At 41.9% G+C, this 23115-nt stretch overlaps 1 protein-coding gene across 4 annotated transcripts; it reads right to left on the bottom strand.

Annotated features, from left to right (window-relative positions):
* Positions 1 to 4377: 4377 nt before the first annotated feature.
* Positions 4378 to 22830, bottom strand: LOC311132969 (transmembrane protein 65-like). 4 transcript variants are annotated; one of them, XM_084166369.1, is made up of 8 exons: positions 22641 to 22830; positions 21745 to 21982; positions 10606 to 10650; positions 8389 to 8456; positions 8120 to 8174; positions 6734 to 6776; positions 6384 to 6489; positions 4378 to 6198 (listed from the first exon to the last, which is right to left on the bottom strand). In XM_084166369.1, the coding sequence occupies exons 1-8, from the start codon at positions 22716 to 22718 to the stop codon at positions 6082 to 6084; spliced, it is 750 nt and encodes a 249-aa protein (XP_084022495.1). In that variant the 5' UTR covers positions 22719 to 22830; the 3' UTR covers positions 4378 to 6081. The 4 variants fall into 4 exon arrangements, with proteins under 4 accessions (XP_084022495.1, XP_084022494.1, XP_084022497.1 ...); XM_084166368.1 differs by having other exon boundaries at positions 21745 to 21994; XM_084166371.1 differs by having other exon boundaries at positions 22487 to 22830.
* Between the last annotated feature and the right edge of the window lie 285 nt (positions 22831 to 23115).

The raw sequence follows: 23115 nt of genomic DNA on the forward strand, positions 1-23115 counted from the left end.
TTACCACAAATGCCAAGTTTGTTAAGTTCGCCATATTGTACATTATTCTCTGTTACTGTTTTGTTATTTTATCGGCATTAGGTGTTGTGTTCTTACTACTACACAAACAGTAATAATACTACTTGAAACTGAGGTAATTTGCAAGACCTTGCAGGGAGACGGGCCACCATTTCTGAAAATAAGAAAGAGGAGTTAAGAAAGGAGGCAGAGCAGCGCAACAATAGTCTGGAGTTAGATAAGGACAGACCAATGAAAAGAAAAAGATCAATGAATGTAAACGGAATAATGAAATCAGTGCATTCAAAGGTGAGAAAGTGTACAATGATGTATGGTGGGACTGTGCAGTGAAATATTATAGAGGTCCATAGACACTTTCAAAGCAATTCATTATATTTGTTCTATACACCCCATGTTTTGAAGAAAGAAGAAATGTATTTAAAGAAATACATCCATTAACTTCTGTAACCTCTCTTTGCAACCCCAATATATCTTCTTAATCCCATGGCTTCTATCAAGATCATCCAGCTTGAGAAATTGGGGGTGGAATCATCCATCCTCCTCTACAACCCCATGGACCTGGACAAGCTGGTGCATCAAATTGGTAGCGAAAGGGGAAAGGAGTTCCTGGAGGCTCAAGGGGTCACCAGGAGCTTTAGTCAACATTTTGCTGGTACAGTATTTGTTTAAATGTTTGTGTCTTGGAAAATGCCCAACGTGTATGGGATACATTACAACCCACTGGAAATGTATTTAAAGGGCTTTAGATCCTCTACAACAAAACATTTAGTATGTTGTTTACCTCTTTCTCATGGAGGAAAACCAGTCACACAACCATTCTAGTATCTCTTATACTTCAGACACCATTTTGAACACCAACATGTACTGCCGCGTACTGTACCTACTTGTTCAGTCTCATCCCTCCCCTGTCTGGTCCATTGCTCATTTCTTTGTGAATTGATATTAGCAGTTGGTTGATTCTAAACTTTTCCTTCACCCAATAGGATGCCCCTGAGGGTGTGATTGACAGATGCGCCTGTAATCGTGTTGGCACCACCAGTGCCTCTGAATGGCTCACACCAGTAATCAGTAACAAAAACAAAATACTAGTTGAAAGAAAACCCTTGTGACCCAAGGGAATATTTTAAGGAACTCGTGTCTAGTTAACTGTTGAAATGTTCAATGAATTAAAGATTGTGCTTTTAATAAATAAATAAATACTAGTTGAATGAAAAACGTGGTGACACAAGGGGGGGAAATGAAGTACCTTGTCTAGCTGTTCAAATGTTCAATGAATGTAAGATTATGAGCTGTTAGTAAAAACTAAATACTAGTTTAAATAAAAACTTGGTTACCAAAGGTATATTTTTGAAGGAACTCCTGTCTAGCTACCTGTTCCCTTGTTAAAATGTTAAATTATTAAAGGATTATTACAGAAGTTGTTATTTTTGTTCTCTGTAATTTGGATTGACTAAGCACCTGTTAAGTACTGTAGCGCATTCAGGGGATGGCCCCAACCAGGACTAAAACTTGGGTCCAGCGACTCTCAACCCAACACCTTAGCCATTAGATCCTTAACAAGGTTGCAATGTGTTGGATTAAGGTAAAGCAAACCCCCTTAGCCTGCATTTGCACAGGCCACAGGCACAAAGGAGGGACAGAACTAACCGTTTTATAAAAAGTAATAGAACCCTAAACATTGTTTGCATGTTTTATAAAAAATACAAGACCAAATCAAACCTAATCTTTTTACACTAGTATTTTATCTTCAATGGATGTCATCAGTTGGCATAAGTATACATTTTAAAATGTAAACATGGCAGCATAGATACATTTTATGGTAGTGGGGAGGAGCATTGGATGATAAATCCATATTGGTTTAAATGAATACCGGTAGTTATCTTATTAGCATGAGACTTTCTCGCATTTTCATTAATGGTGACAAAGAAAAAACTGAGCTGGAGAGGTGTACTGGGATATCATGGTGTGAGAGGACAAAACTATCATGGTGGACCAATAGCCAAGGGAAAGCGACGAGTTGGATAGCAAGGACAGGGAGATGGAGGTTCAGATAATTTATGGAAAACAGGCAAAAACAAAGATTCCACAGGAAGGGAAATTGAAGAAAACTTGATGTACAGTGGGGAGAACAAGTATTTGATACACTGCCGATTTTGCAGGTTTTCCTACTTACAAAGCATGTAGAGGTCTGTAATTTTTTATCATAGGTACACTTCAACTGTGAGAGACGGAATCTAAAACAAAATCCAGAAAATCACATTGTATGATTTTTAAGTAATAATTTGCATTTTATTGCATGACATAAGTATATGATACATCAGAAAAGCAGAACTTCATATTTGGTACAGAAACCATTGTTTGCAATTACAGAGATCATACGTTTCCTGTAGGTCTTGACCAGGTTTGCACACACTGCAGCAGGGATTTTGGCCCACTCCTCCATACAGACCTTCTCCAGATCCTTCAGGTTTCGGGGCTGTCGCTGGGCAATACGGACTTTCAGCTCCCTCCAAAGATTTTCTATTGGGTTCAGGTCTGGAGACTGGCTAGGCCACTCCAGGACCTTGAGATGCTTCTTACGGAGCCACTCCTTAGTTGCCCTGGCTGTGTGTTTCGGGTCGTTGTCATGCTGGAAGACCCAGCCACAACCCATCTTCAATGCTCTTACTGAGGGAAGGAGGTTGTTGGCCAAGATCTCGCGATACATGGCCCCATCCATCCTCCCCTCAATACGGTGCAGTCGTCCTGTCCTCTTTGCAGAAAAGCATCCCCAAAGAATTATGTTTCCACCTCCATGCTTCACAGTTGGGATGGTGTTCTTGGGGTTATACTCATCCTTCTTCTTCCTCCAAACACGGCGAGTGGAGTTTAGACCAAAAAGCTCTATTTTTGTCTCATCAGACCACATGGCCTTCTCCCATTCCTCCTCTGGATCATCCAGATGGTCATTAGCAAACTTCAGACGGGCCTGGACATGCGCTGGCTTGAGCAGGGGGACCGTGCGTGCGCTGCAGGATTTTAATCCATGACGGCGTAGTGTGTTACTAATGGTTTTCTTTGAGACTGTGGTCCCAGCTCTCTTCAGGTCATTGACCAGGTCCTGCCGTGTAGTTCTGGGCTGATCCCTCACCTTCCTCATGATCATTGATGCCCCACGAGGTGAGATCTTGCATGGAGCCCCAGACCGAGGGTGATTGACTGTCATCTTGAACTTCTTCCATTTTCTAATAATTGCGCCAACAGTTGTTGCCTTCTCACCAGCTGCTTGCCTCTTGTCCTGTAGCCCATCCCAGCCTTGTGCAGGTCTACAATTGTATCCCTGATGTCCTTACACAGCTCTCTTGTCTTGGAGAGGTTGGAGTCTGTTTGATTGATTGTGTGGACAGGTGTCTTTTATACAGGTAACGAGTTCAAACTGGTGCAGTTAATACAGGTAATGAGTGGAGAACAGGAGGGCTACTTAAAGAAAAACTAACAGGTCAGTGAGAGCCGGAATTCTTACTCGTTGGTAGGTGATCAAATACTTATTAATTACTTTAAAATCATACAATGTGATTTTCTGGATTTTTGTTTTAGATTCCGTCTCTCACAGTTGAAGTAATAATAATAATAATAATAATGCCATTTAGCAGACGCTTTTATCCAAAGCGACTTACAGTCATGCGTGCATACATTTTTTGTGTATGGGTGGTCCCGGGGATCGAACCCACTACCTTGGCGTTACAAGCGCCGTGCTCTACCAGCTGAGCTACAGAGGACCACACTATGATACCTATGTACATGATACCTATGATAAAAATTACAGACCTCTACATGCTTTGTAAGTAGGAAAACCTGCAAAATCGGCAGTGTATCAAATACTCGTTCTCCCCACTGTACATGTTTTGGAGAAGAAAAGTGTCGAGGTGAAAGAGATGAGATGGAGACATCACATGACAATTGCAGGAGAAAATTGGCAAGAGCAAAATACATCCTAGAGATGGTATATCCCTAGGCAGATGGGTTGCCTTTCACATGAACTACGATCCGACATAGTTCTGGGATTTCCAAGACAATAGAGGAGGAGATGAAGAGACCAATGGAGTTGTGTTAGACAAACACCAAATAGTGTGTGGATCAAGTGAGTAGCTGGAGATCCCAAAACAGCTGAAGGGCACGTGACCAGGAGTCTCCAGAAAGCCCAGAACAGTGGTGCAACAAGCGAGACCAGAGAACGCCAGGAGGAATAGCAGTAGGGAGAATGAGTTGGGGCAGAAAAAAATAGTTTCCATCCACCAGAGAGCAGAGGTGTTGAGGAACTAGTGCATGGCGATGAGTGCGAAAGAGGATGTAGAGGGATCAAGACCAAACTGCAGAAATACTACTCACCCACAACAGAACATTTATTGCTTTCAAACAAAACGATCAAACCATTTGTTACAGCTTCTTATTAGTCTGGTTGTGCTGCAACAGTTTTTTTTTTTACAGCCAAGTACTTTGGTGACAACAAAGCTGCATTTGGCAGTAATAGTTTAAATAATAAGGGTCAATAAAAACATTCATTACAATTCGTGAGGAAATACAGCAGTGTGGTGAGGGGCATTCCAGTTTAAGTACTGCATTTACAGAAATCAGAAAAGGCAAACGGAGAAAACTAATACTGACAGAAATAGACAGAAAACAAAGAATGTCTTTCACACAATAAATATGACTAGTTTGATTACATCTATAAACAAAATCTGATTTAGGCCACCATAAGTAAATGGTTGTCGATCAGAAACACAAATCCGTAGCTATCCTACAAAAACTCCATAATATTGGCAAAGAAATAATAGGTGCATTAATTGCATTTTAAGAAACATTGTATTGCTTCTCTTCTGTGCACATAAATCCAACCTGTTTTAGAAGGCATACAGTAGTTAGTGCGCAGTTTTACGCTTAAGCGTTCAGCTCACTTCATGAACGGTTTCCTTAATTTCTCCAAAATAAAGTAGATTAAAAAACATGTACAGACTAAAAATGATGCTTTCAAACATGAAGTTAGATTTTATTTTGTGAAAAAGTATTTATGTGCTTGTTTTTAAAAAGGTCCAAAATAAAATGTGATGAAAATAAACTGAGGCACTTCTATGGTATGATTTGGCTTTGCTAAAATAATTGTGAAGGCTAAGAGACATGGATCAATAGTTAGCCTAATAGATAGCCAACTTAAGATGTTGACATGCTAGGAACCCAAGGCATTATGCCTACTCAATGTAGTGTGCGTATAGTAGAGGTATGTTTGTAATTATGCATCTGAAAAACTGGGTTGGTAGTGCTATAAACAGCATTTGTGACCTGATTTTCAAATGCTAGAGTAATCCCTTTTTCCTTGTTGACAAACAAAATCAATAAAGTTAAAAGCTTCATATATTGTACAGAAATTCCTCAACAAAAGACGTATCCTTTGAAAATAATCTATAATGTACAAGCTAGTTCAACCCGTTGTTTCAATCAGAACAAAACTGCTACCTCGATGGCATTTAATTTTACACGTGTTCCTTGGTTTTATCTTTTGCCAAAATTGTGGAACTTGAAGACTGACACCATGATTTGTGTTTTCATTTCAGCTTTCAACGACTCCATGATAAATGTAAACCGATTGACTGCAGTGTAGTCCAGTGGGCCAACAGGGATGAGTCTATGAGTAACTTGCAATGACTCATGACGATCACATACATTGGTTTAAATTAATCAAACAAATGTTCAACTCATCAACGAAATCCATCCTACGAAAATACCTTGCCATCAAATGCAACTACTTTATAAGCCTAATGGCTCATAATACATTTTCAGAAGATTATCTGGTAGCTCAGTTGGTAGAGCATGGCGCTTGCAACGCCAGAATAGTAGGTTCGATTACCGGGACCACCCGTACGTAAAATGTATGCACCCATGACTAAGTCACTTTGGATAAGAGTGTCTGCTAAGTGGCATATATTATGAAATAGAGAAGAAAGGTTTTCAGAGTTAGAGATCAACTTAAATCATGCTGATGATGCATGTTGTAATTGACTCGAAACCAGAAAGATGGTTCACATGCTGTTAAGAGTCAGTGGTGTTGGTTTGTGCTTCTTTTTTCTTGCGCTCATCATCATCCCCTAGGAATAGCAGGGGGAACATTCCCAGAATGCATCCGATTGTGACTCCAATGCCTTTTCCCTGCACACAACGGGAGAATAATAAATGTCTATTAGGTTTTCATAAATCTTTGAACAAGGATAGCTAGTAATCCAGGTATCCTCTAAATATCTCAACTTGATAGGGCCAGTTTCTCATAACCAGATTAAGATTTTTAGTCCAGGAGTAGGCCAGCCTATAAAGATAATAATTTCTAAATCACTCACCATGTGGGAGCTAACCCTGGTCTGCCACATGTCCGCCTGCTTGGGGGTCAAGTCAGGAACCTGCATCCCTAGCCTGGAAGCTAGAACTTCCACGTATCCTGCAAGACTACCCACAGAAGGACACTATAAGAAACCCAGCCATGGTAGTCATGTACATTTTTTAAAATTACCATTCCATTTCAAGGTCAAATTTGAATTTTCACAGAAAAGAAATTCACACACTCATTTCATAATCATACCCGTCTACCCAGTAACTTGTGATGCCCCACCCCTGAAGTACTTGCACGGCTTTGATAGTTCTATCACAGACTAAATATTAGACATAATGGAGGAGTGATTGGTCCTCTTACCCAAGTCCTGCCAGGTCTGAAACCAGGTTCCCAAGAGCTGCAGCTGTAACAGAAGAGGAATAAGAGGGATTTACGCAGTCTTTCAACCAAACGTTTCTCAAAATTAGTTCAATCTTTTTCAATACAATATAACTGCTCCTTGCTGAGCTGCTGTTGTGCCATGATGATTTTTTTCCCAGAAGTTCAGCCACTGTCTCTACAGTTTGCAATCAGATCAGTGTACTGAATTTTATTATCACTCCATTTCATTAGCATCAGTGAGCTCTCGACAGTCAGCCACAATATGGAACTGTTTCGATCTGGCTGTTATAAACCCTGACAGCATCATGAAAATGCTGCTTGTGCAACACACTGGGATAAAGAGCAACCATAAATTGCACTGTGGTGAGGATGTGTAGTGGCACTATTTAATAGCACTTGGTAAATTATGGAGGAGACAAGCCAATATAAGCACAGCGCATTCAAGTAGATCGATGTGTAATAATATGAGCCAGCATTAGACAGCACTGACTCTGAGAATTGGATTTGGCAAGCATCTATATGTTCTTGTACTCACTGATTAAACCATTATTTCTTGGATTGTGCTGATAATGCAAAAGTGAACCCCAAGGTGCTAGAGTGGTCCAGGAATTCTGTTCCACACACTAGTGTTGCATCCCAAAATTGGTTTTTGTTTTGGTGTACCAAAAAGTATTTTGAGGGAGCATAAGCGGTATGTGAGTATCTCAGTCTAACGAATCAGAAGCCTTGCAACAGCAGTTGTTTGGGACTGATAAGATGTGCTCAGTGGCCAATCAATTAAATACAGATTAATTTGCAATACTCATTCTTACATGAGGGAAACATATTAGTCTACTCTAAACAAAAGTATATAGCCTAAACAAAAGCATCCCACAATTATCGGGAGATGCTTTAGCCCAATTTTAATAGCTGCCGTAGAAAAAGCAGACCTCAAATAAACAAAAGTATTTGTCAGTTGAAGAACTCCATTCCGGGACAGTATCCTACATGCTTCCAAAAACGTTGCCTACAAAATCCATCAGGCCCCATAGTGGAGGGTAAAATGAATGCCATCTACTGTCACAGGATGTGAAATATACTAGACTGGGTATACCATCATCACCTTCAAAATCAGATGGTAACCCAATATGTACTTTTGGTTTCACGCTTAAATAAGGGCAGCAGTATCTTTTGATGTGGTATCCATAGCAACAGTTAATGTACCCCATTGGCAAGAGGCTGTCTAGACTGTTTATTTTTGCTCTTTTGGTTATACTGCAAGATTATTGACCCCTGTAAGGCTATGTTGAAGTATTCTGAGTTGACCAATGTCCATTGAGGGAGCTGCTGCTAAATTTGAATGTTTCAGATCACATTCAACCTTACCTGCCATGGTCGATATTCCAAAGGTGACCCCTATAGACAACTCAATATGGGTTCCCTAAAAGTCAAAAGCAGAAATATTACATTCACAATTGTTTCTTGGTGTTAGATATTCATGTTGACTTCCAAAAACAAAACAAAAATCGCAATGCTCCCATTCATCCTCCTATAGAGTATCTACAATGTGAAATACAAAATACATTTCAAATGCCAATTTAAAACTAAACAATATACGTAAATTCAACCACCTAAAAAAAAGTAATACCACTTACTGCTGCAATCATGATGGCATTGTCCAGGAAGCCAAAACCAATGAAGGGGATTGCATTGTGTAGGAGCACTGCAAGCAAAATTGTAAAGACTATTAAAAATATAAATATTCTTATAGTTTGCTGCTAAGATCAATATGTCTTGGGAGTTGTCTCCATCATGTGAATAGGAATGTTCCTGTTGAGTGATGCGAGTGACTGACACTTACCCTGTCACTAAGTGACTCCCGCATGCTTGTTTGTGCCTGTGTGTACTGTATGTTTATGGGGGCGATGAACTACTGACAAGATTTCTATACTGTCAGACAGCTTGGCAAAAACTAGCACAGTAGCACTGTTCGAAAGCTGACACTGTCATTTTCAATGGCTGACTCGAACATTTCCCTTCATTATATACAGTGGGGGAAAAAAGTATTTAGTCAGCCACCAATTGTGCAAGTTCTCCCACTTAAAAAGATGAGAGGCCTGTAATTTTCATCATAGGTAATCGTCAACTATGACAGACAAAATGAGATTTTTTTCCCCCAGAAAATCACATTGTAGGATTTTTAATGAATTTATTTGCAAATTATGGTGGAAAATAAGTATTTGGTCAATAACAAAAGTTACCCTTTGTTGGCAATGACACAGGTCAAACGTTTTCTGTAAGTCTTCACAAGGTTTTCACACACTGTTGCTGTTATTTTGGCCCATTCCTCCATGCAGATCTCCTCTAGAACAGTGATGTTTTGGGGCTGTCGCTAGGCAACACGGACTTTCAACTCCCTCCAAAGATTTTCTATGGGGTTGAGATCTGGAGACTGGCTAGGCCACTCCAGGACCTTGAAATGCTTCTTACGAAGCCACTCCTTCGTTGCCCGGGCGGTGTGTTTGGGATCATTGTCATGCTGAAAGACCCAGCCACGTTTCATCTTCAATGCCCTTGCTGATGGAAGGAGGTTTTCACTCAAAATCTCACGATACATGGCCCCATTCATTCTTTCCTTTACACGGATCAGTCGTCCTGGTCCCTTTGCAGAAAAACAGCCCCAAAGCATGATGTTTCCACCCCCATGCTTCACAGTAGGTATGGTGTTCTTTGGATGCAACTCAGCATTCTTTGTCCTCCAAACACGACGAGTTGAGTTTTTACCAAAAAGTTCTATTTTGGTTTCATCTGACCATATGACATTCTCCCAATCCTCTTCTGGATCATCCAAATGCACTCTAGCAAACTTCAGACGGGCCTGGACATGCACTGGCTTAAGCAGGGGGACACGTCTGGCACTGCAGGATTTGAGTCCCTGGCGGCGTAGTGTGTTACTGATGGTAGGCTTTGTTCTTTGGTCCCAGCTCTCTGCAGGTCATTCACTAGGTCCCCCCGTGTGGTTCTGGGATTTTTGCTCACCGTTCTTGTGATCATTTTGACCCCACGGGGTGAGATCTTGCGTGGAGCCCAGATCGAGGGAGATTATCAGTGGTCTTGTATGTCTTCCATTTCCTAATAATTGCTCCCACAGTTGATTTCTTCAAACCAAGCTGCTTACCTATTGCAGATTCAGTCTTCCCAGCCTGGTGCAGGTCTACAATTTTGTTTCTGGTGTCCTTTGACAGCTCTTTGGTCTTGGCCATAGTGGAGTTTGGAGTGTGACTGTTTGAGGTTGTGGACAGGTGTCTTTTATACTGATAACAAGTTCAAACAGGTGCCATTAATACAGGTAACGAGTGGAGGACAGAGGAGCCTCTTAAAGAAGAAGTTACAGGTCTGTGAGAGCCAGAAATCTTGCTTGTTTGTAGGTGACCAAATACTTATTTTCCACCATAATTTGCAAATAAATTCATTAAAAATCCTACAATGTGATTTTCTGGAGAAAAAAATTCTCAATTTGTCTGTCATAGTTGACGTGTACCTATGATGAAAATTACAGGCCTCTCTCATCTTTTTAAGTGGGAGAACTTGCACAATTGGAGGCTGACTAAATACTTTTTTCCCCCCACTGTATACACACATCATTTATACTGTATATTGTTGGTTATTTTGAGATAAATAGCACTTGGGTAGAGCGAATGGGAAACAAAGCTGATAAGACAATTAGTTTAGATACACCTTGGAAAAGAGTCTATAATGTGACTACGGAAGGGTAGACCTCTTTGATCCCACTGTGAAAACTTCTGAGCTATAAATATCTGTATGGTACAAAAACATTGAATTCATAATTTGAGTGACAGCTTTTATCTTACCATATCTGATCTGAGCTTGAGTAAGTGGTGAAGTCTCTTGAGTCTCTGAAAGACAAGAACATCAAAAACATAAACATTTATATTTGCAAAATTATGTGCACTGGGGGAGATCTTTCAGATCCTAATCTGCCCTAATTTTTTCTCTCCCAAAAAGCTTGGCACAGAGGTGTTTCTGCAAACTTTCCAGCACAAATAAACATATTATTCACTGTATAGGCCTAACATTGATTGAACTACTCAGCTCTATCCAAGAGGATAATTATAGTGCTGTTCTGCACGCACAAGCTTGTTTGCAAACAAACGTTTGCTCTTGGTCAAACGTTAAGCCAACTCAGAAGTTCAAAGGTATTAAAAGTTCCTCCATAGAAGCCGCTCCTCCGTAGGTATAAATCTGTTGGCCTAATTCAGATAATGCATGTCATAACAAGATGCCCAGCGCTTCAAGCCAAGCTTCCTCCACCCTCTCTCGCTCTCTCCCCACCTGCAACATTTCAGTCGCATCTCTCGCCCTACACTGGTCTGCGTTTTTGGGGGTCCAGAGAGAACAGCGCCGGGAAGATGGCTGCCGTTTTACAGCCCTCTAACCAATTGTACTATTATGTGTGTTTTTCCGCGTTATTTGTAATTTATTTTGTACATAATGTTTCTGCCATCGTCTCTTATAACCAAAAAGAGCTTCTGGATATCAGGACAGCGATTACTCACCTCGCATTGGACGAAGATTTTTTCTTCAACAAGGCGGTCGCGAAGGATATCCTACAGACACCCGACAAGGCCCAGATCCCCGTCATTCGCGTGAGGAAGAGACGGAGATATCGCGGACGCAGATCCGGGTGCCTTGTAAGGATCCGACGGCGAGCGAGTAAACTGCCTCTCCCATCAATCCTACTAGCCAACGTTCAATCTTTTGAGAATAAAATGGACGAGTTAAGATTACGGTTATCCTACCAACGGGACATTAAAAACTGTAATATCTTATGTTTCACGGAGTCGTGGCTGAACGACAACAATGATAACATTCAGCTAGCAGGCTATACGCTACATCGGCAGGACAGAACGTCTGACTCTGGTAAGACAAGGGGCGGCGGTCTGTGTATATTTGTAAACAACAGCTGGTGCACAAAATCAAATACTAAGGAAGTCTCGAGGTTTTGCTCGCCTGAAGTAGAGTATCTTATGATAAGCTGTAGACCACACTATTTACCAAGAGAGTTTTCATCTATATTTTTCATAGCTGTCTATTTACCACCACAAACCAATGCTGGCATTAAGATTGCTCTGAATGAGTTGTACAAGGCCATTAATCAACAGGAAAACGCTCATCCAGATGCAGCGCTCCTAGTGGCCGGGGACTTTAATGCAGGGAAACTTAAATCCGTTCTACCTAATTTCTACCAGCATGTTAAATGTGCAACCAGAGGGAAAAAAACTCTAGACCACCTTTACTCCACACACAGAGACGCATACAAAGCTCTCCCTCGCCCTCCATTTGGCAAATCTGACCATAACTCTATCCTCCTGATTCCTGCTTATAAGCAAAAACTGAAGCAGGAAGCACCAGTGATTCGGTTAATAAAAAAGTGGTCAGATGACGCAGATGCTAAGCTACAGGACTGTTTTGCTAGCACAGACTGGAACATGTTCCGGGATTCTTCAGACAGCATTGAGGAGTACACCACATCAGTCACTGGCTTCATCAATAAGTGCATCGATGATGTCGTCCCCACAGTGACCGTACGTACATACCCCAACCAGAAGCCATGGATTACAGGAAACATCCGCACTGAGCTAAAGGGTAGAGCTGCCGCTTTCAAGGAACGGGACTCTAACCCGGACGCTTATAAGAAATCCCGCTATGACCTCCGACGAACCATCAAACAGGCAAAGAGTCAATACAGGTCTAAGATTGAATCATACTACACTGGCTCTGACGCTCGTCGGATGTGGCAGGGCTTGAAAACTATTACAGACTACAAAGGGAAGCACAGCCGCGAGCTGCCCAGTGACACAAGCCTACCAGACGAGCTAAACCACTTCTATGCTCGCTTCGAGGCAAGCAACACTGAAGCATGCATGAGAGCACCAGCTGTTCCGGATGACTATGTGATCACGCTCTCCGTAGCCGATGTGAGTAAGACTTTTAAGCAGGTCAACATTCACAAGGCCGCAGGGCCACACGGATTACCAGGACGTGTACTCCGAGCATGTGCTGACCAACTGGCAAGTGTCTTCACTGACATTTTCAACATGTCCCTGACTGAGTCTGTAATACCAACATGTTTCAAGCAGACCACCATAGTCCCCGTGCCCAAGAACTCTAAGATAACCTGCCTAAATGACTACCGACCCGTAGCACTGACGTCTGTAGCCATGAAGTGCTTTGAAAGACTGGTCATGGCTCACATCAACAGCATAATCCCAGAAACCCTAGACCCACTCCAATTTGCATACCGCCCCAACAGATCCACAGATGATGCAATCTCTATTTCACTCCACACTGCCCTTTCCCACCTGGACAAGAGGAACACCTACGTGAGAATGCTATTCATTGACTACAGCTCAGCATTCAACACCATAGGCCCTCTAAGCTCATCACTAAGCTAAGGATCCTGGGACTAAACACCTCCCTCTGCAACTGGATCCTGGACTTCCTGACGGGCCGCCCCCAGGTGGTAAGGGTAGGTAACAACACATCTGCCACACTGATCCTCAACACGGGGGCCCCTCAGGGGTGCGTGCTCAGTCCCCTCCTGTACTCTCTGTTCACCCATGACTGCATGGCCAGGCACGACTCCAACACCATCATTAAGTTTGCCGACGACACAACAGTGGTAGGCCTGATCACCGACAACGATGAGACAGCCTATAGGGAGGAGGTCAGAGATCTGGCCGTGTGGTGCCAGGACAACAACCTCTCCCTCAACGTGACCAAGACAAAGGAGATGATTGTGGACTACAGGAAAAAAAAGAGGACTGAGCACGCCCCCATTCTCATCGACGGGGCTGTAGTGGAACAGGTTGAGAGCTTCAAGTTCCTTGGTGTCCACATCACCAACGAACTATCATGGTCCAAACACACCAAGACAGTCGTGAAGAGGGCACGACAAAGCCTATTCCCCCTCAGGAGACTAAAAAGATTTGGCATGGGTCCTCAGATCCTCAAAAAATTCTACAGCTGCACCATCGAGAGCATCCTGACTGGTTGCATCACCGCCTGGTATGGCAACTGCTTGGCCTCCGACCGCAAGGCACTACAGAGGGTAGTGCGTACGGCCCAGTACATCACTGGGGCAAAGCTCCCTGCCATCCAGGACCTCTATACCAGGCGGTGTCAGAGGAAGGCCCTCAAAATTGTCAAAGACTCCAGCCACCCTAGTCATAGACTGTTCTCTCTGCTACCGCACGGCAAGCGGTACCGGAGTGCCAAGTCTAGGTCCAAAAGACTTCTCAACAGCTTCTACCCCCAAGCCATAAGACTCCTGAACAGCTAATCATGGCTACCCGGACTATTTGCACTGCCCCCCCACCCCATCCTTTTTACGCTGCTGCTACTCTGTTAAGTATTTATGCATAGTCACTTTAACTCTACCCACATGTACATATTACCTCAACTACCTCAACTAGCCGGTGCCCCCGCACATTGACTCTGCAACGGTACCCCCCTGTATATATAGCCTCCCTACTGTCACTTTATTTTACTTCTGCTCTTTTTTTCTCAACACTTTTTTTGTTGTTGTTTTATTCTTACTTTTTTTTGTTTAAAATAAATGCACTGTTGGTTAAGGGCTGTAAGTAAGCATTTCACTGTAATGTCTGCACCTGTTGTATTCGGCGCATGTGACCAATAAAATTTGATTTGATTTGATTTGAAAGGTGATTTTTATTTCCACGTCTCATGAGAGAATGAGTTTGCAATTCCAGTTTTAGATGCTTTTGGTCACTAGAGCAGGTTGCACTCTGGGACGGTGGCCAGGTGCATCCTGGGTGATTTATGGGAGACAAATGCATTTAGACCCAAACAAAAACACACAAACCCCAGCACAGCGCTAAGAAGATTCACAACTCTAATGTGACCATGGTTTGAATAGGTCAAAGATGCTCTCTTGAGACAGAGGGGTTGGGGCGCTATTTCTGGAGGGGTAACCCAAGACTGGGGTGAGTTGACCCCCAACTGACGCAGTTACTTAAATGGGAATGGAAATACAATTGACTAATGTCATGAAATAGCCTACTTATTAATCAAAAGCAGCAGGCCAAACTGCTCATGAGTGCACATCAGCTCATAAAAGAGAACAGGCTTTCAGTGTGGACTATAGAAGCCACAAACTTACAGTTGAAGTCAGAAGTTTACATACACTTAGGTTGGAGTCATTAAAACTCGTTTTTCAACCATCCCACAAATTTCTTGTTAACAAACTATAGTTTTGGCAAGTCGGTTAGGACATCTACTTTGTGCATGACAAGTAATTTTTCCAACAATTGTTTACAGACAGATTATTTCACTTATAAATCACTGCGTCACAATTCCAGTGGGTCAGAAGTTTACATACACTAAGTTGACTGTGCCTTTAAACAGCTTGGAAAATTCCAGAAAATGATGTCATGGCATTAGAAGCTTCTGGTAGGCTAATTGACATCATTTGAGTCAATTGGAGGTTTACCTGTGGATGTATTTCAAGGCCTACCTTCAAACTCAGTGCCTCTTTGCTTGACATCATGGGAAAATCTAAAGAAATCATTGTAGACCTCCACAAGTCTGGTTCATCCTTGGGAGCAATTTCCAAATGCCTGAAGGTACCACGTTCATCTGTACAAACAATAGTACGCAAGTATAAACACCATTGGACCACGCAGCCATCATACTGCTCAGGAAGGAAACGCGTTCTGTCTCCTAGAGATTAACGTACTTTGGTGCGAAAAATGCAAATCAATCCCAGAACAGCAGCAAAGGACCTTGTGAAGATGCTGGAGGAAACAGTTACAAAAGTATCTATATCCACAGTAAAACAAGTCCTATATCGACATAACCTGAAAGGCCGCTCAGCAAGGAAGAAGCCACTGCTCCAAAACCGCCATAAAAAAGCCAGACTATGGTTTGCAACTGCACTTCGGGACAAAGATCGTTCTTTTTGGAGAAATGTCCTCTGGTCTGATGAAACAAAAATAGAACTGTTTGGCCATAATGACCATTGTTATGTTTGGAGGAAAAAGGGGGCGGCTTGCAAGCTGAAGAACACCACCCCAACCGTGAAGCACAGGGGTGGCAGCATCATGATGTGGGGGTGCTTTGCTGCAGGAGGGACTGGTGCACTTCACAAAATAGATGGCATCATGAGGAAGGAAAATTATGTGGATATATTGAAGCAACATCTCAAGACATCAGTCAGGAAGTTCAAGCTTGGTCGCAAATGAGTCTTCCAAATGGACAATGACCCCAAGCATACTTCCAAAGTTGTGGCAAAATGGCTTAAGGACAACAAAGTCAAGGTATTGGAGTGGCCATCACAAAGCCCTGACCACAATCCTATAGAACATTTGTGGGCAGAACTGAAAAAGCGTGTGTGAGCAAGGAGGCCTACAAACCTGACTCAGTTACACCAGCTCTGTCAGGAGGAATGGGCCAAAATTCACCCAACTTATTGTGGGAAGCTTGTGGAAGGCTACCCGACAAATTTACCCAAGTTAAATAATTTAAAGGCATTGCTACCAAATACTAATTGAGTGTATGTAAACTTCTGACCAATTGGGAATGTGATGAAATAAATAAAAGCTTAAATATATTATTCTCCCTACTATTATTCTGACATTTCACATTCTTAAAATAAAGTGGTGATCCTAACTGACCTAAGACAGGGAATATTTACTAGGATTAAATGTCAGGAATTGTGTAAAACTGAGTTTAAATATATTTGGCTAAGGTGTATGTAAACTTCCGACTTCAGCTGTATGTTGTGACTGAAAGACAAGTGCTTGAAGGAGAGTGAAAATGGCACATGAATGTCCAGAGCCTCTTACCTTTGTCACTCTAAAACCCATAATAAACATGTTGGTAGTGACTGAACAAACAACACCATGTGGCACAACAAAGGCTTATGGTGTGATTGAATTTCTGTTGACTCATGGGGGAAAAAAAGACTGGGTGGATGGGAAAATATCCCAAAACTTCTATGACACAAAACTTGATATCTGTTCAATGAGAAATAGCATAAGGCTACATATGTTATCTGCCACTCCAATGTCCTCCACTTCAATCATTTCAGAGGAATCAGTGAGACCTAGACAACATAATTGTTTTGCTATATCAACACTGCATGCTAAATTAACTTTCTGAACAACAACTGGCACAGCAGGCAGCAGCGCCTTTCCCACAGAGCTTAGCTGGAGCGGTACATCTGCAACTGCCTAATTACAGAGCTGTCTATTCATCTTGTCTGTGGCAATCGTCACCATCTGCCCGCTGCAACAGTTCTGAGGAACTGGCACGTCTCCAGCAACCAACACATCCGATAACAGAGTAGATGTACCTGCTGCTAGGAACCAAATTGGAGAAGAGTTGTGTTTGTGTTTATTCTCTTTGACGGCCAATTTATTCTCCATAAAAGTAGTGAAAGTAAATATAGCCCTAATTAAATTGGAGAGGAAAAAGGAAATATGTGCCTAACTGTTTTGTTTGCCAGTGAAAAAGTTAGGACAATGCACTCAGATGCCAGAGATTGTAAAATGACTACTACTGAAAATGGTCTATAACCCAGAGAACATTGCTCAAACAACCGGAGGACTGTAGCAATATAAAAAGCAATAAATGGCAACCAATGGGCTTGTCTGCAGCATCTAGCTGCACTTTTTGAATTTGAGTCCAATTTCAGTCAAATAGTTTATGCAGATTTCTGGCTTTTTTTAACCCTCTTCTTTTGAATTGCTTCTGAGGGAGAGAAACTGCATTTATTCAACACACCTCTGACCACTCCAACTTGTAAACCAACTTATTATTGGTATATTGGCATAAGATGCTGAGATATGGTCTTGTCATTACAGATATGGTGCTAGGTGCACAGTCAATCATCCCTTGGTCTGTTCATTATGATGCCTGGCACATAGTTTTATTCTTGTTTGGATAACAGGGTTATGATTTCAAAAGAGCCCATTACTACAACGCCATACTGCCTTGATATTCAGTGCAATTTCTGTGTTAAAAGCGGTTTAGGCTGATGTTGTAATCACAAGGCTTACAAACTAGTGACACAACAAGATGATCAAAAAATATAAAAAAGTTATCTGAATCTCTAAGCTGACTCTCCTGGGGATTTCATGTTGAACATAGAGACAGAGTGACGTAGTGACATGGAACAAGGCAGCAGTATCCAACATTCACATCATGACATTTGACTACAGTGCATTCGAAAAGTATTCAGACCCCTTCATTTTTCCCACTTTGTTACTTTACAGCCTTATTGTAAAATGGATTAAATAAAAAAAATCCTCATCATCTACACACAATACCCCATAATGACAATGCGAAAACAGGTTTAGACATGTTTGCAAATGTATTAAAAATAAAACACAGAAATACCTTATTTACATAAGTATTCAGCCCCTTTGCTACGAGACACGAAATTGAGCTTAGGTGCATTCTGTTTCCATTGATCATCCTTGAGATGTTTCTACAACTTGATTGGTGTCCACCTATGGTAAATTCAAATTATTGGACATGATTTGGAAAGGCACACACTGGTCTATATAAGGTCCCACAGTTGACAGTGCATGTCAGAGCAAAAACCAAGCCATGAGGTCGAAGGAATTGTCCGTAGAGCTCCGAGACAGGATTGTGTCAAGGCACAGATCTAGGGAGGTTACCAAAAAATGTCTGCAGCATTGAAGGTCCCCAAGAACAGTGGCCTCCATCATTCTTAAATGGAAGAAGTTTGGAACCACCAAGACTCTTCCTAGAGTTGGCCGCCCGGCCAAACTGAGCAATCGGGGGAGAAGGGCCTTGGTATGGGAGAACCTTCCAGAAGGACAACCATCTCTGCAGCACCCCACCAATCAGGCCTTTATGGTAGAGTGGCCAGACGGAAGCCACTCCTCAGTAAAAGGCACATGACAGCCCGCTTGGAGTTTGCCAAAAGACACCTAAAGACTCTCAGACCATGAGAAACAAGATTCTCTGGTCTGATGAAACTTAGATTGAACACTTTGGCCTGAATGCCAAGCGTCACATCTGGAGGAAACCTGGCACCATCCCTACGGTGAAGCATGCTGGTGGCAGCATCATGCTGTGGGGATGTTTTTCAGCGGCAGGGACTGGGAGACTAGTCAGGATCGAGGGAAAGATTAACAGAGTAAGTACAGAGAGATCCTTGATGAAAACCTGCTCCAGAGTACTCAGGACCTCAGACTGGGGCAAAGGTTCACATTCCAACAGGACAATGACCTTAAGCACACAGCAAAGACAATGCAGGAGTGGCATACCCAGAAGACGAGGCTGTAATGGCTGCCAAAGGTGTTTCAACAAAGTACTGAGTAAAAGGGTCTGAATACTTATGTAAATGTGATATTTCAGTTTCTTATTTTTTTATAAATTTGCAAAAATTTATAAAAACCTGTTTTTGCTTTGTCATTATGGGGTATTGTGTGTAGATTGATGAGGGGTGAAAAACAATGTAATACATTTTAGAATAAGGCTGTAACGTAACAAAATGTGGAAAAAGTCAAGGGGTCTGAATACTTTCCGAATGCACTGTATATCACCAGTAGTACATTTACCATTAATTCCTATCATTTCTAATCTACAATGTTTGTTACTTTGGTTACGGTCATTTCTTTTAATGCATTCAATATTATTATTCCAGTCTTCCGGTTCTCATTGTCAGAGTGGACACATTTTTTGAAGAGTGCACAACCTATGCTACACTTGTGAGAAACAAGTTTTGGTTTATTTAATTCCATTTACGAGTTCTGCCAATTTAGTCATTGTCTTTTGTTTGGAGCCCTCCTGTCAATGTTGAGTATGGACGCGCACGCATAGAAGTAGGCCTACAGGCTACCTGGCCTGCGCGCAAATGTAGGCATATAAATGTGCCCATTTGGGTATCTGATAGTATTTCTGATTGGCCTAACGCACCACCACTAATGACCTGTGGAGCTTCTCAAAGTAATGTTTTCTTCACCTCAAAACAGCAAGCAAATGAAGTCTGTTTTTACATCCATTGAGAATTTCAATAGTTCCTCAACGTATTAGAAAAATCTATCCAGCGCTCTCCCTTTCGTTAACCACTCAGCGTGAAAAGGAAAAATGTCATGCTCTGATCCGTGGAAACGTCATAAAATCGGCTTCTTATCAATGCTTGACTTGGACTGAAATAGGTTACGGTACTCATTTTGGGTGCTGGTACAGTTTATATTTAGGAGGTGCAGGAGCTCCACAATACTTTTGAGCTAATATTCTATAAGAGGAACAGGAGCTCAAGCAGTAGAACATTTGAGGTGCCGGTACTCAGCTCCGATGTGCTCTTGCCCAAGTCATGCACTGCTTCTTATCCCTTGCGCTAATAGCCTACAGCTGTGCCTGTCCAGAGCACACTTGCGCAGGAAACTCTGAGGGCCCAGAATATTTTATACAATGTTGCAAGTTTTGGGCCAGAACCCAAGTTATAGTTGATACAATGTTTCAAGTTTGTTGCAGACAGGCCACGTGTAGGTAGCCAATGTGATTTATAGGATATTTATTTTTGTCCGGATATTTTCTACATGCAGGCTCCAATGTTATTTGTTGGCTTTATGTAGGCGATTTTTACATAGTTGGCAATGGCAATAGAAGTTACTTTTTAGGTTTGTATCATTTTCATTTAGATATAATTTTTATTAACCACATGGCACTGATTGTGATATGAAGACATTATTATAAATTAAATGAAACTGTTTCACAAAAATGCGCATATGAAAACCATAACTGGTACGCAGATCAGTAGAAATGGTCAGATAAATTGCCATTCCACATGAGAAAGTTTGCAGACTCCTCGTGTAGCCCATTAACAGTATCTTCAGGAGAGTAATGGCAGAATCTGCGAAAGCCAGCAAGAGCGGGAGGAGAATATTTGGGTTCAGGTTTTTTTCTTCTGCTTATCTAGATCTCTGGCGCCCTCGAGGCATCAAACCGTAAGCTTAAAGCATCAGACAAGCTCAATGCATATAGTTGATTTTATTAAAACACATAGGGTGTGTCTATATATGGAAAAATACATTATAGAGCAATCGATTGGTCGAAAGAACAGACGACTTTCGGTCAACCAAGATTTTTTTGTCGGTGACAGCCCTAGCATTGAAGTAGTCAAAAGTTTGGTATATGGTCCCAAATTCTTAGCACGCAATGATTACTCCAAGCTTGTGACTCTACAAACTTGTTGGATATATTTGCTGTTTGTTTTGGTTGTGACACTGTGGAGCCGGCCGCGAGATATGGCTTGGAAAACGTACCTCCATCCAGGGATGAGAAATGCGTTGTATTCCGAATTGTCCCAATATCCCAAAATGTTACACAGAGTAGTACCCTCAATCTTCTCTGTGTAACAGTTGGGATAATGGGACAATTCGGAGTACCACGCCTTTCTCATCGTTTTCCGAGCCGTATCTGGCGCAGGCTCCGCGGTGTCTTAATCTAAATCAGGAATCCTGTCCAACCCCAGTGCAGCTGTAAGCAAGAGGTCGGAATCTATTCTGGCTATAGAAATGGGAGAGGAGGCAGGTTACAGGCAATGCCTTGGAAAGAGGTATGAATCATAACAGAGGCCTCCTCCCTGGTGTCTCCTAACCCCACCCAAACAAATGCCATATGAACATGTTGCTTTCTACTTATCTGAAAAGACGCAACACACACCCACCATGACATTTATTTTATTTTAGCACGCTTAAAAGATTAACGTTTCAGACTTCAATGGCCTTCTTTTAGCATTGCTTAAATAAAACAAATGTTTAATGGTTGGCAAGCACTGCACCTATTGATTGCATTTTTTGGTTGCACCTCTACTAACTGGTTGGGCACCCTCCACTTCTTTATACTAATCTCTGAAAGATATGGCCTTATATCTCTGAAACAACAATATCCATCCTTGTGCAGTGGTAATTAGTGACCCTTTATCTTACCTTGTGCTATAGCTATGGACTCAAAGCTCTGCAGTTCTTTGAGTAAACATGTTCTTTCTTTGGGGTGAAGGCTGTAGATGAATTCTTTTGCTCTTTTTGGAGAGTTCAGGTGCTCCAGCGGCTCGTTGCGTCCGAGCGTTCCCATCCAGCAGCTTTGCACGTGGGACACCTTCAAAACCTTTCTGGCAGTGACACTTTCCAGCACTGCTCTTGATGAGACTGTGTGTCCTAGAGCTCTCTGAAGACAAAGCTTAAACATTGTGGCAAAAGGGGGCAAATGTGTTGTTTGTACAAATAATTGTTTGGGGTGTATCACAAACACCTTCAAATAAGATGGCTAGGTTCTACTCCAGTTTAACACTCAACAGCACTGCCAACCAGCCAATTCGGAAAACTAGCTAGCTTACTGTACCAAGGTGTTTGCTGTAGTAACGAAAGTAGCCAACATTGCAAGCGTTATCGTAATCATTTGAGAGCTGTCAAACTAGCCAAACCACACTAGCAAGTAAAGTTAAACTCCTGTAGCATTTCTGCAATAATATATTACTAAATGTGTCTGGCAAGACAGAGCAGTTCACGAAAGTTAAACACAATAGCTAGCTAGCCAACTTTAGCTAATTGTACAAAACCGCATGAGACCAAAGACTCTGACAGAGCAGTTCACGAAAGTTAAACACAATAGCTAGCTAGCCAACTTTAGCTAATTGTACAAAACCGCATGAGACCAAAGACTCTGACATGCCTTGTGGCGTTTGCGGGTCCACTCTTTTTGGCTTGAGAAATAAGCAATTTCACTGCAAACGTCCGTGCAATTCCTCAGAAAGTCTTGATATGGCCCAAAAAACCGAGCTCAATGTCATGAGCCGAGTCGTGGTCTGGAAGCCTTCCTCGATTACCTCGATTTGCGACCCATGTAGTTTTTTCCTCCTAAATACCATATGGCTTCTCTTCTCGTGCTCTTCCTCGATCTTCATTTACTATATTGAGTTGACATTTTCAAATCATAGATGTATTCATCTAGCTAGATTAATTATTCTTGCTACCACGTCTCCATAGATATATGTTGCTCTAAGTTTGATCATGACTGAGCTCAGCCCGGAGTAGTAGTAAACCAAATGTCCCTTCTTCTTCGATGAGGTTTAACGGCGGTTAGCATCCAATTTGTTGCATTACCGCCACCTACTAGACTGGAGTACAACTCCCTTATATTTTGCTTGAAAAATAAGGAAATACCCTACCATCTAACACTACACTCACAAATTAAAAAATATTATTAATAATTAACACCACCCTACTTTACACTATTTAAATATATTCATTCCTACCTCATGCCCTCAACCTGAAATGATGGGACATCACCACTTAACACTC

This window comes from Coregonus lavaretus, assembly GCF_964263955.1.
Source record: "Coregonus lavaretus genome assembly, chromosome: 7".
NCBI lineage: Eukaryota > Metazoa > Chordata > Actinopteri > Salmoniformes > Salmonidae > Coregonus > Coregonus lavaretus.

What these genes read in the sequence shown, in the direction of transcription:
- LOC311132969 (XM_084166368.1), bottom strand. Translation starts at nt 22,718, where the DNA reads ATGAAGATCGAGGAAGAGCACGAGAAGAGAAGCCATATGGTATTTAGG. An exon ending in TGGAATATCGACCATGGCAG is followed by an intron (nt 6,777 to 8,119) that starts GTAAGGTTGAAT and finishes CTTCTGTTACAG; the next exon opens with CTGCAGCTCTTGGGAACCTG. An exon ending in CCAGGGTTAGCTCCCACATG is followed by an intron (nt 6,199 to 6,383) that starts GTGAGTGATTTA and finishes CGTTGTGTGCAG; the next exon opens with GGAAAAGGCATTGGAGTCAC.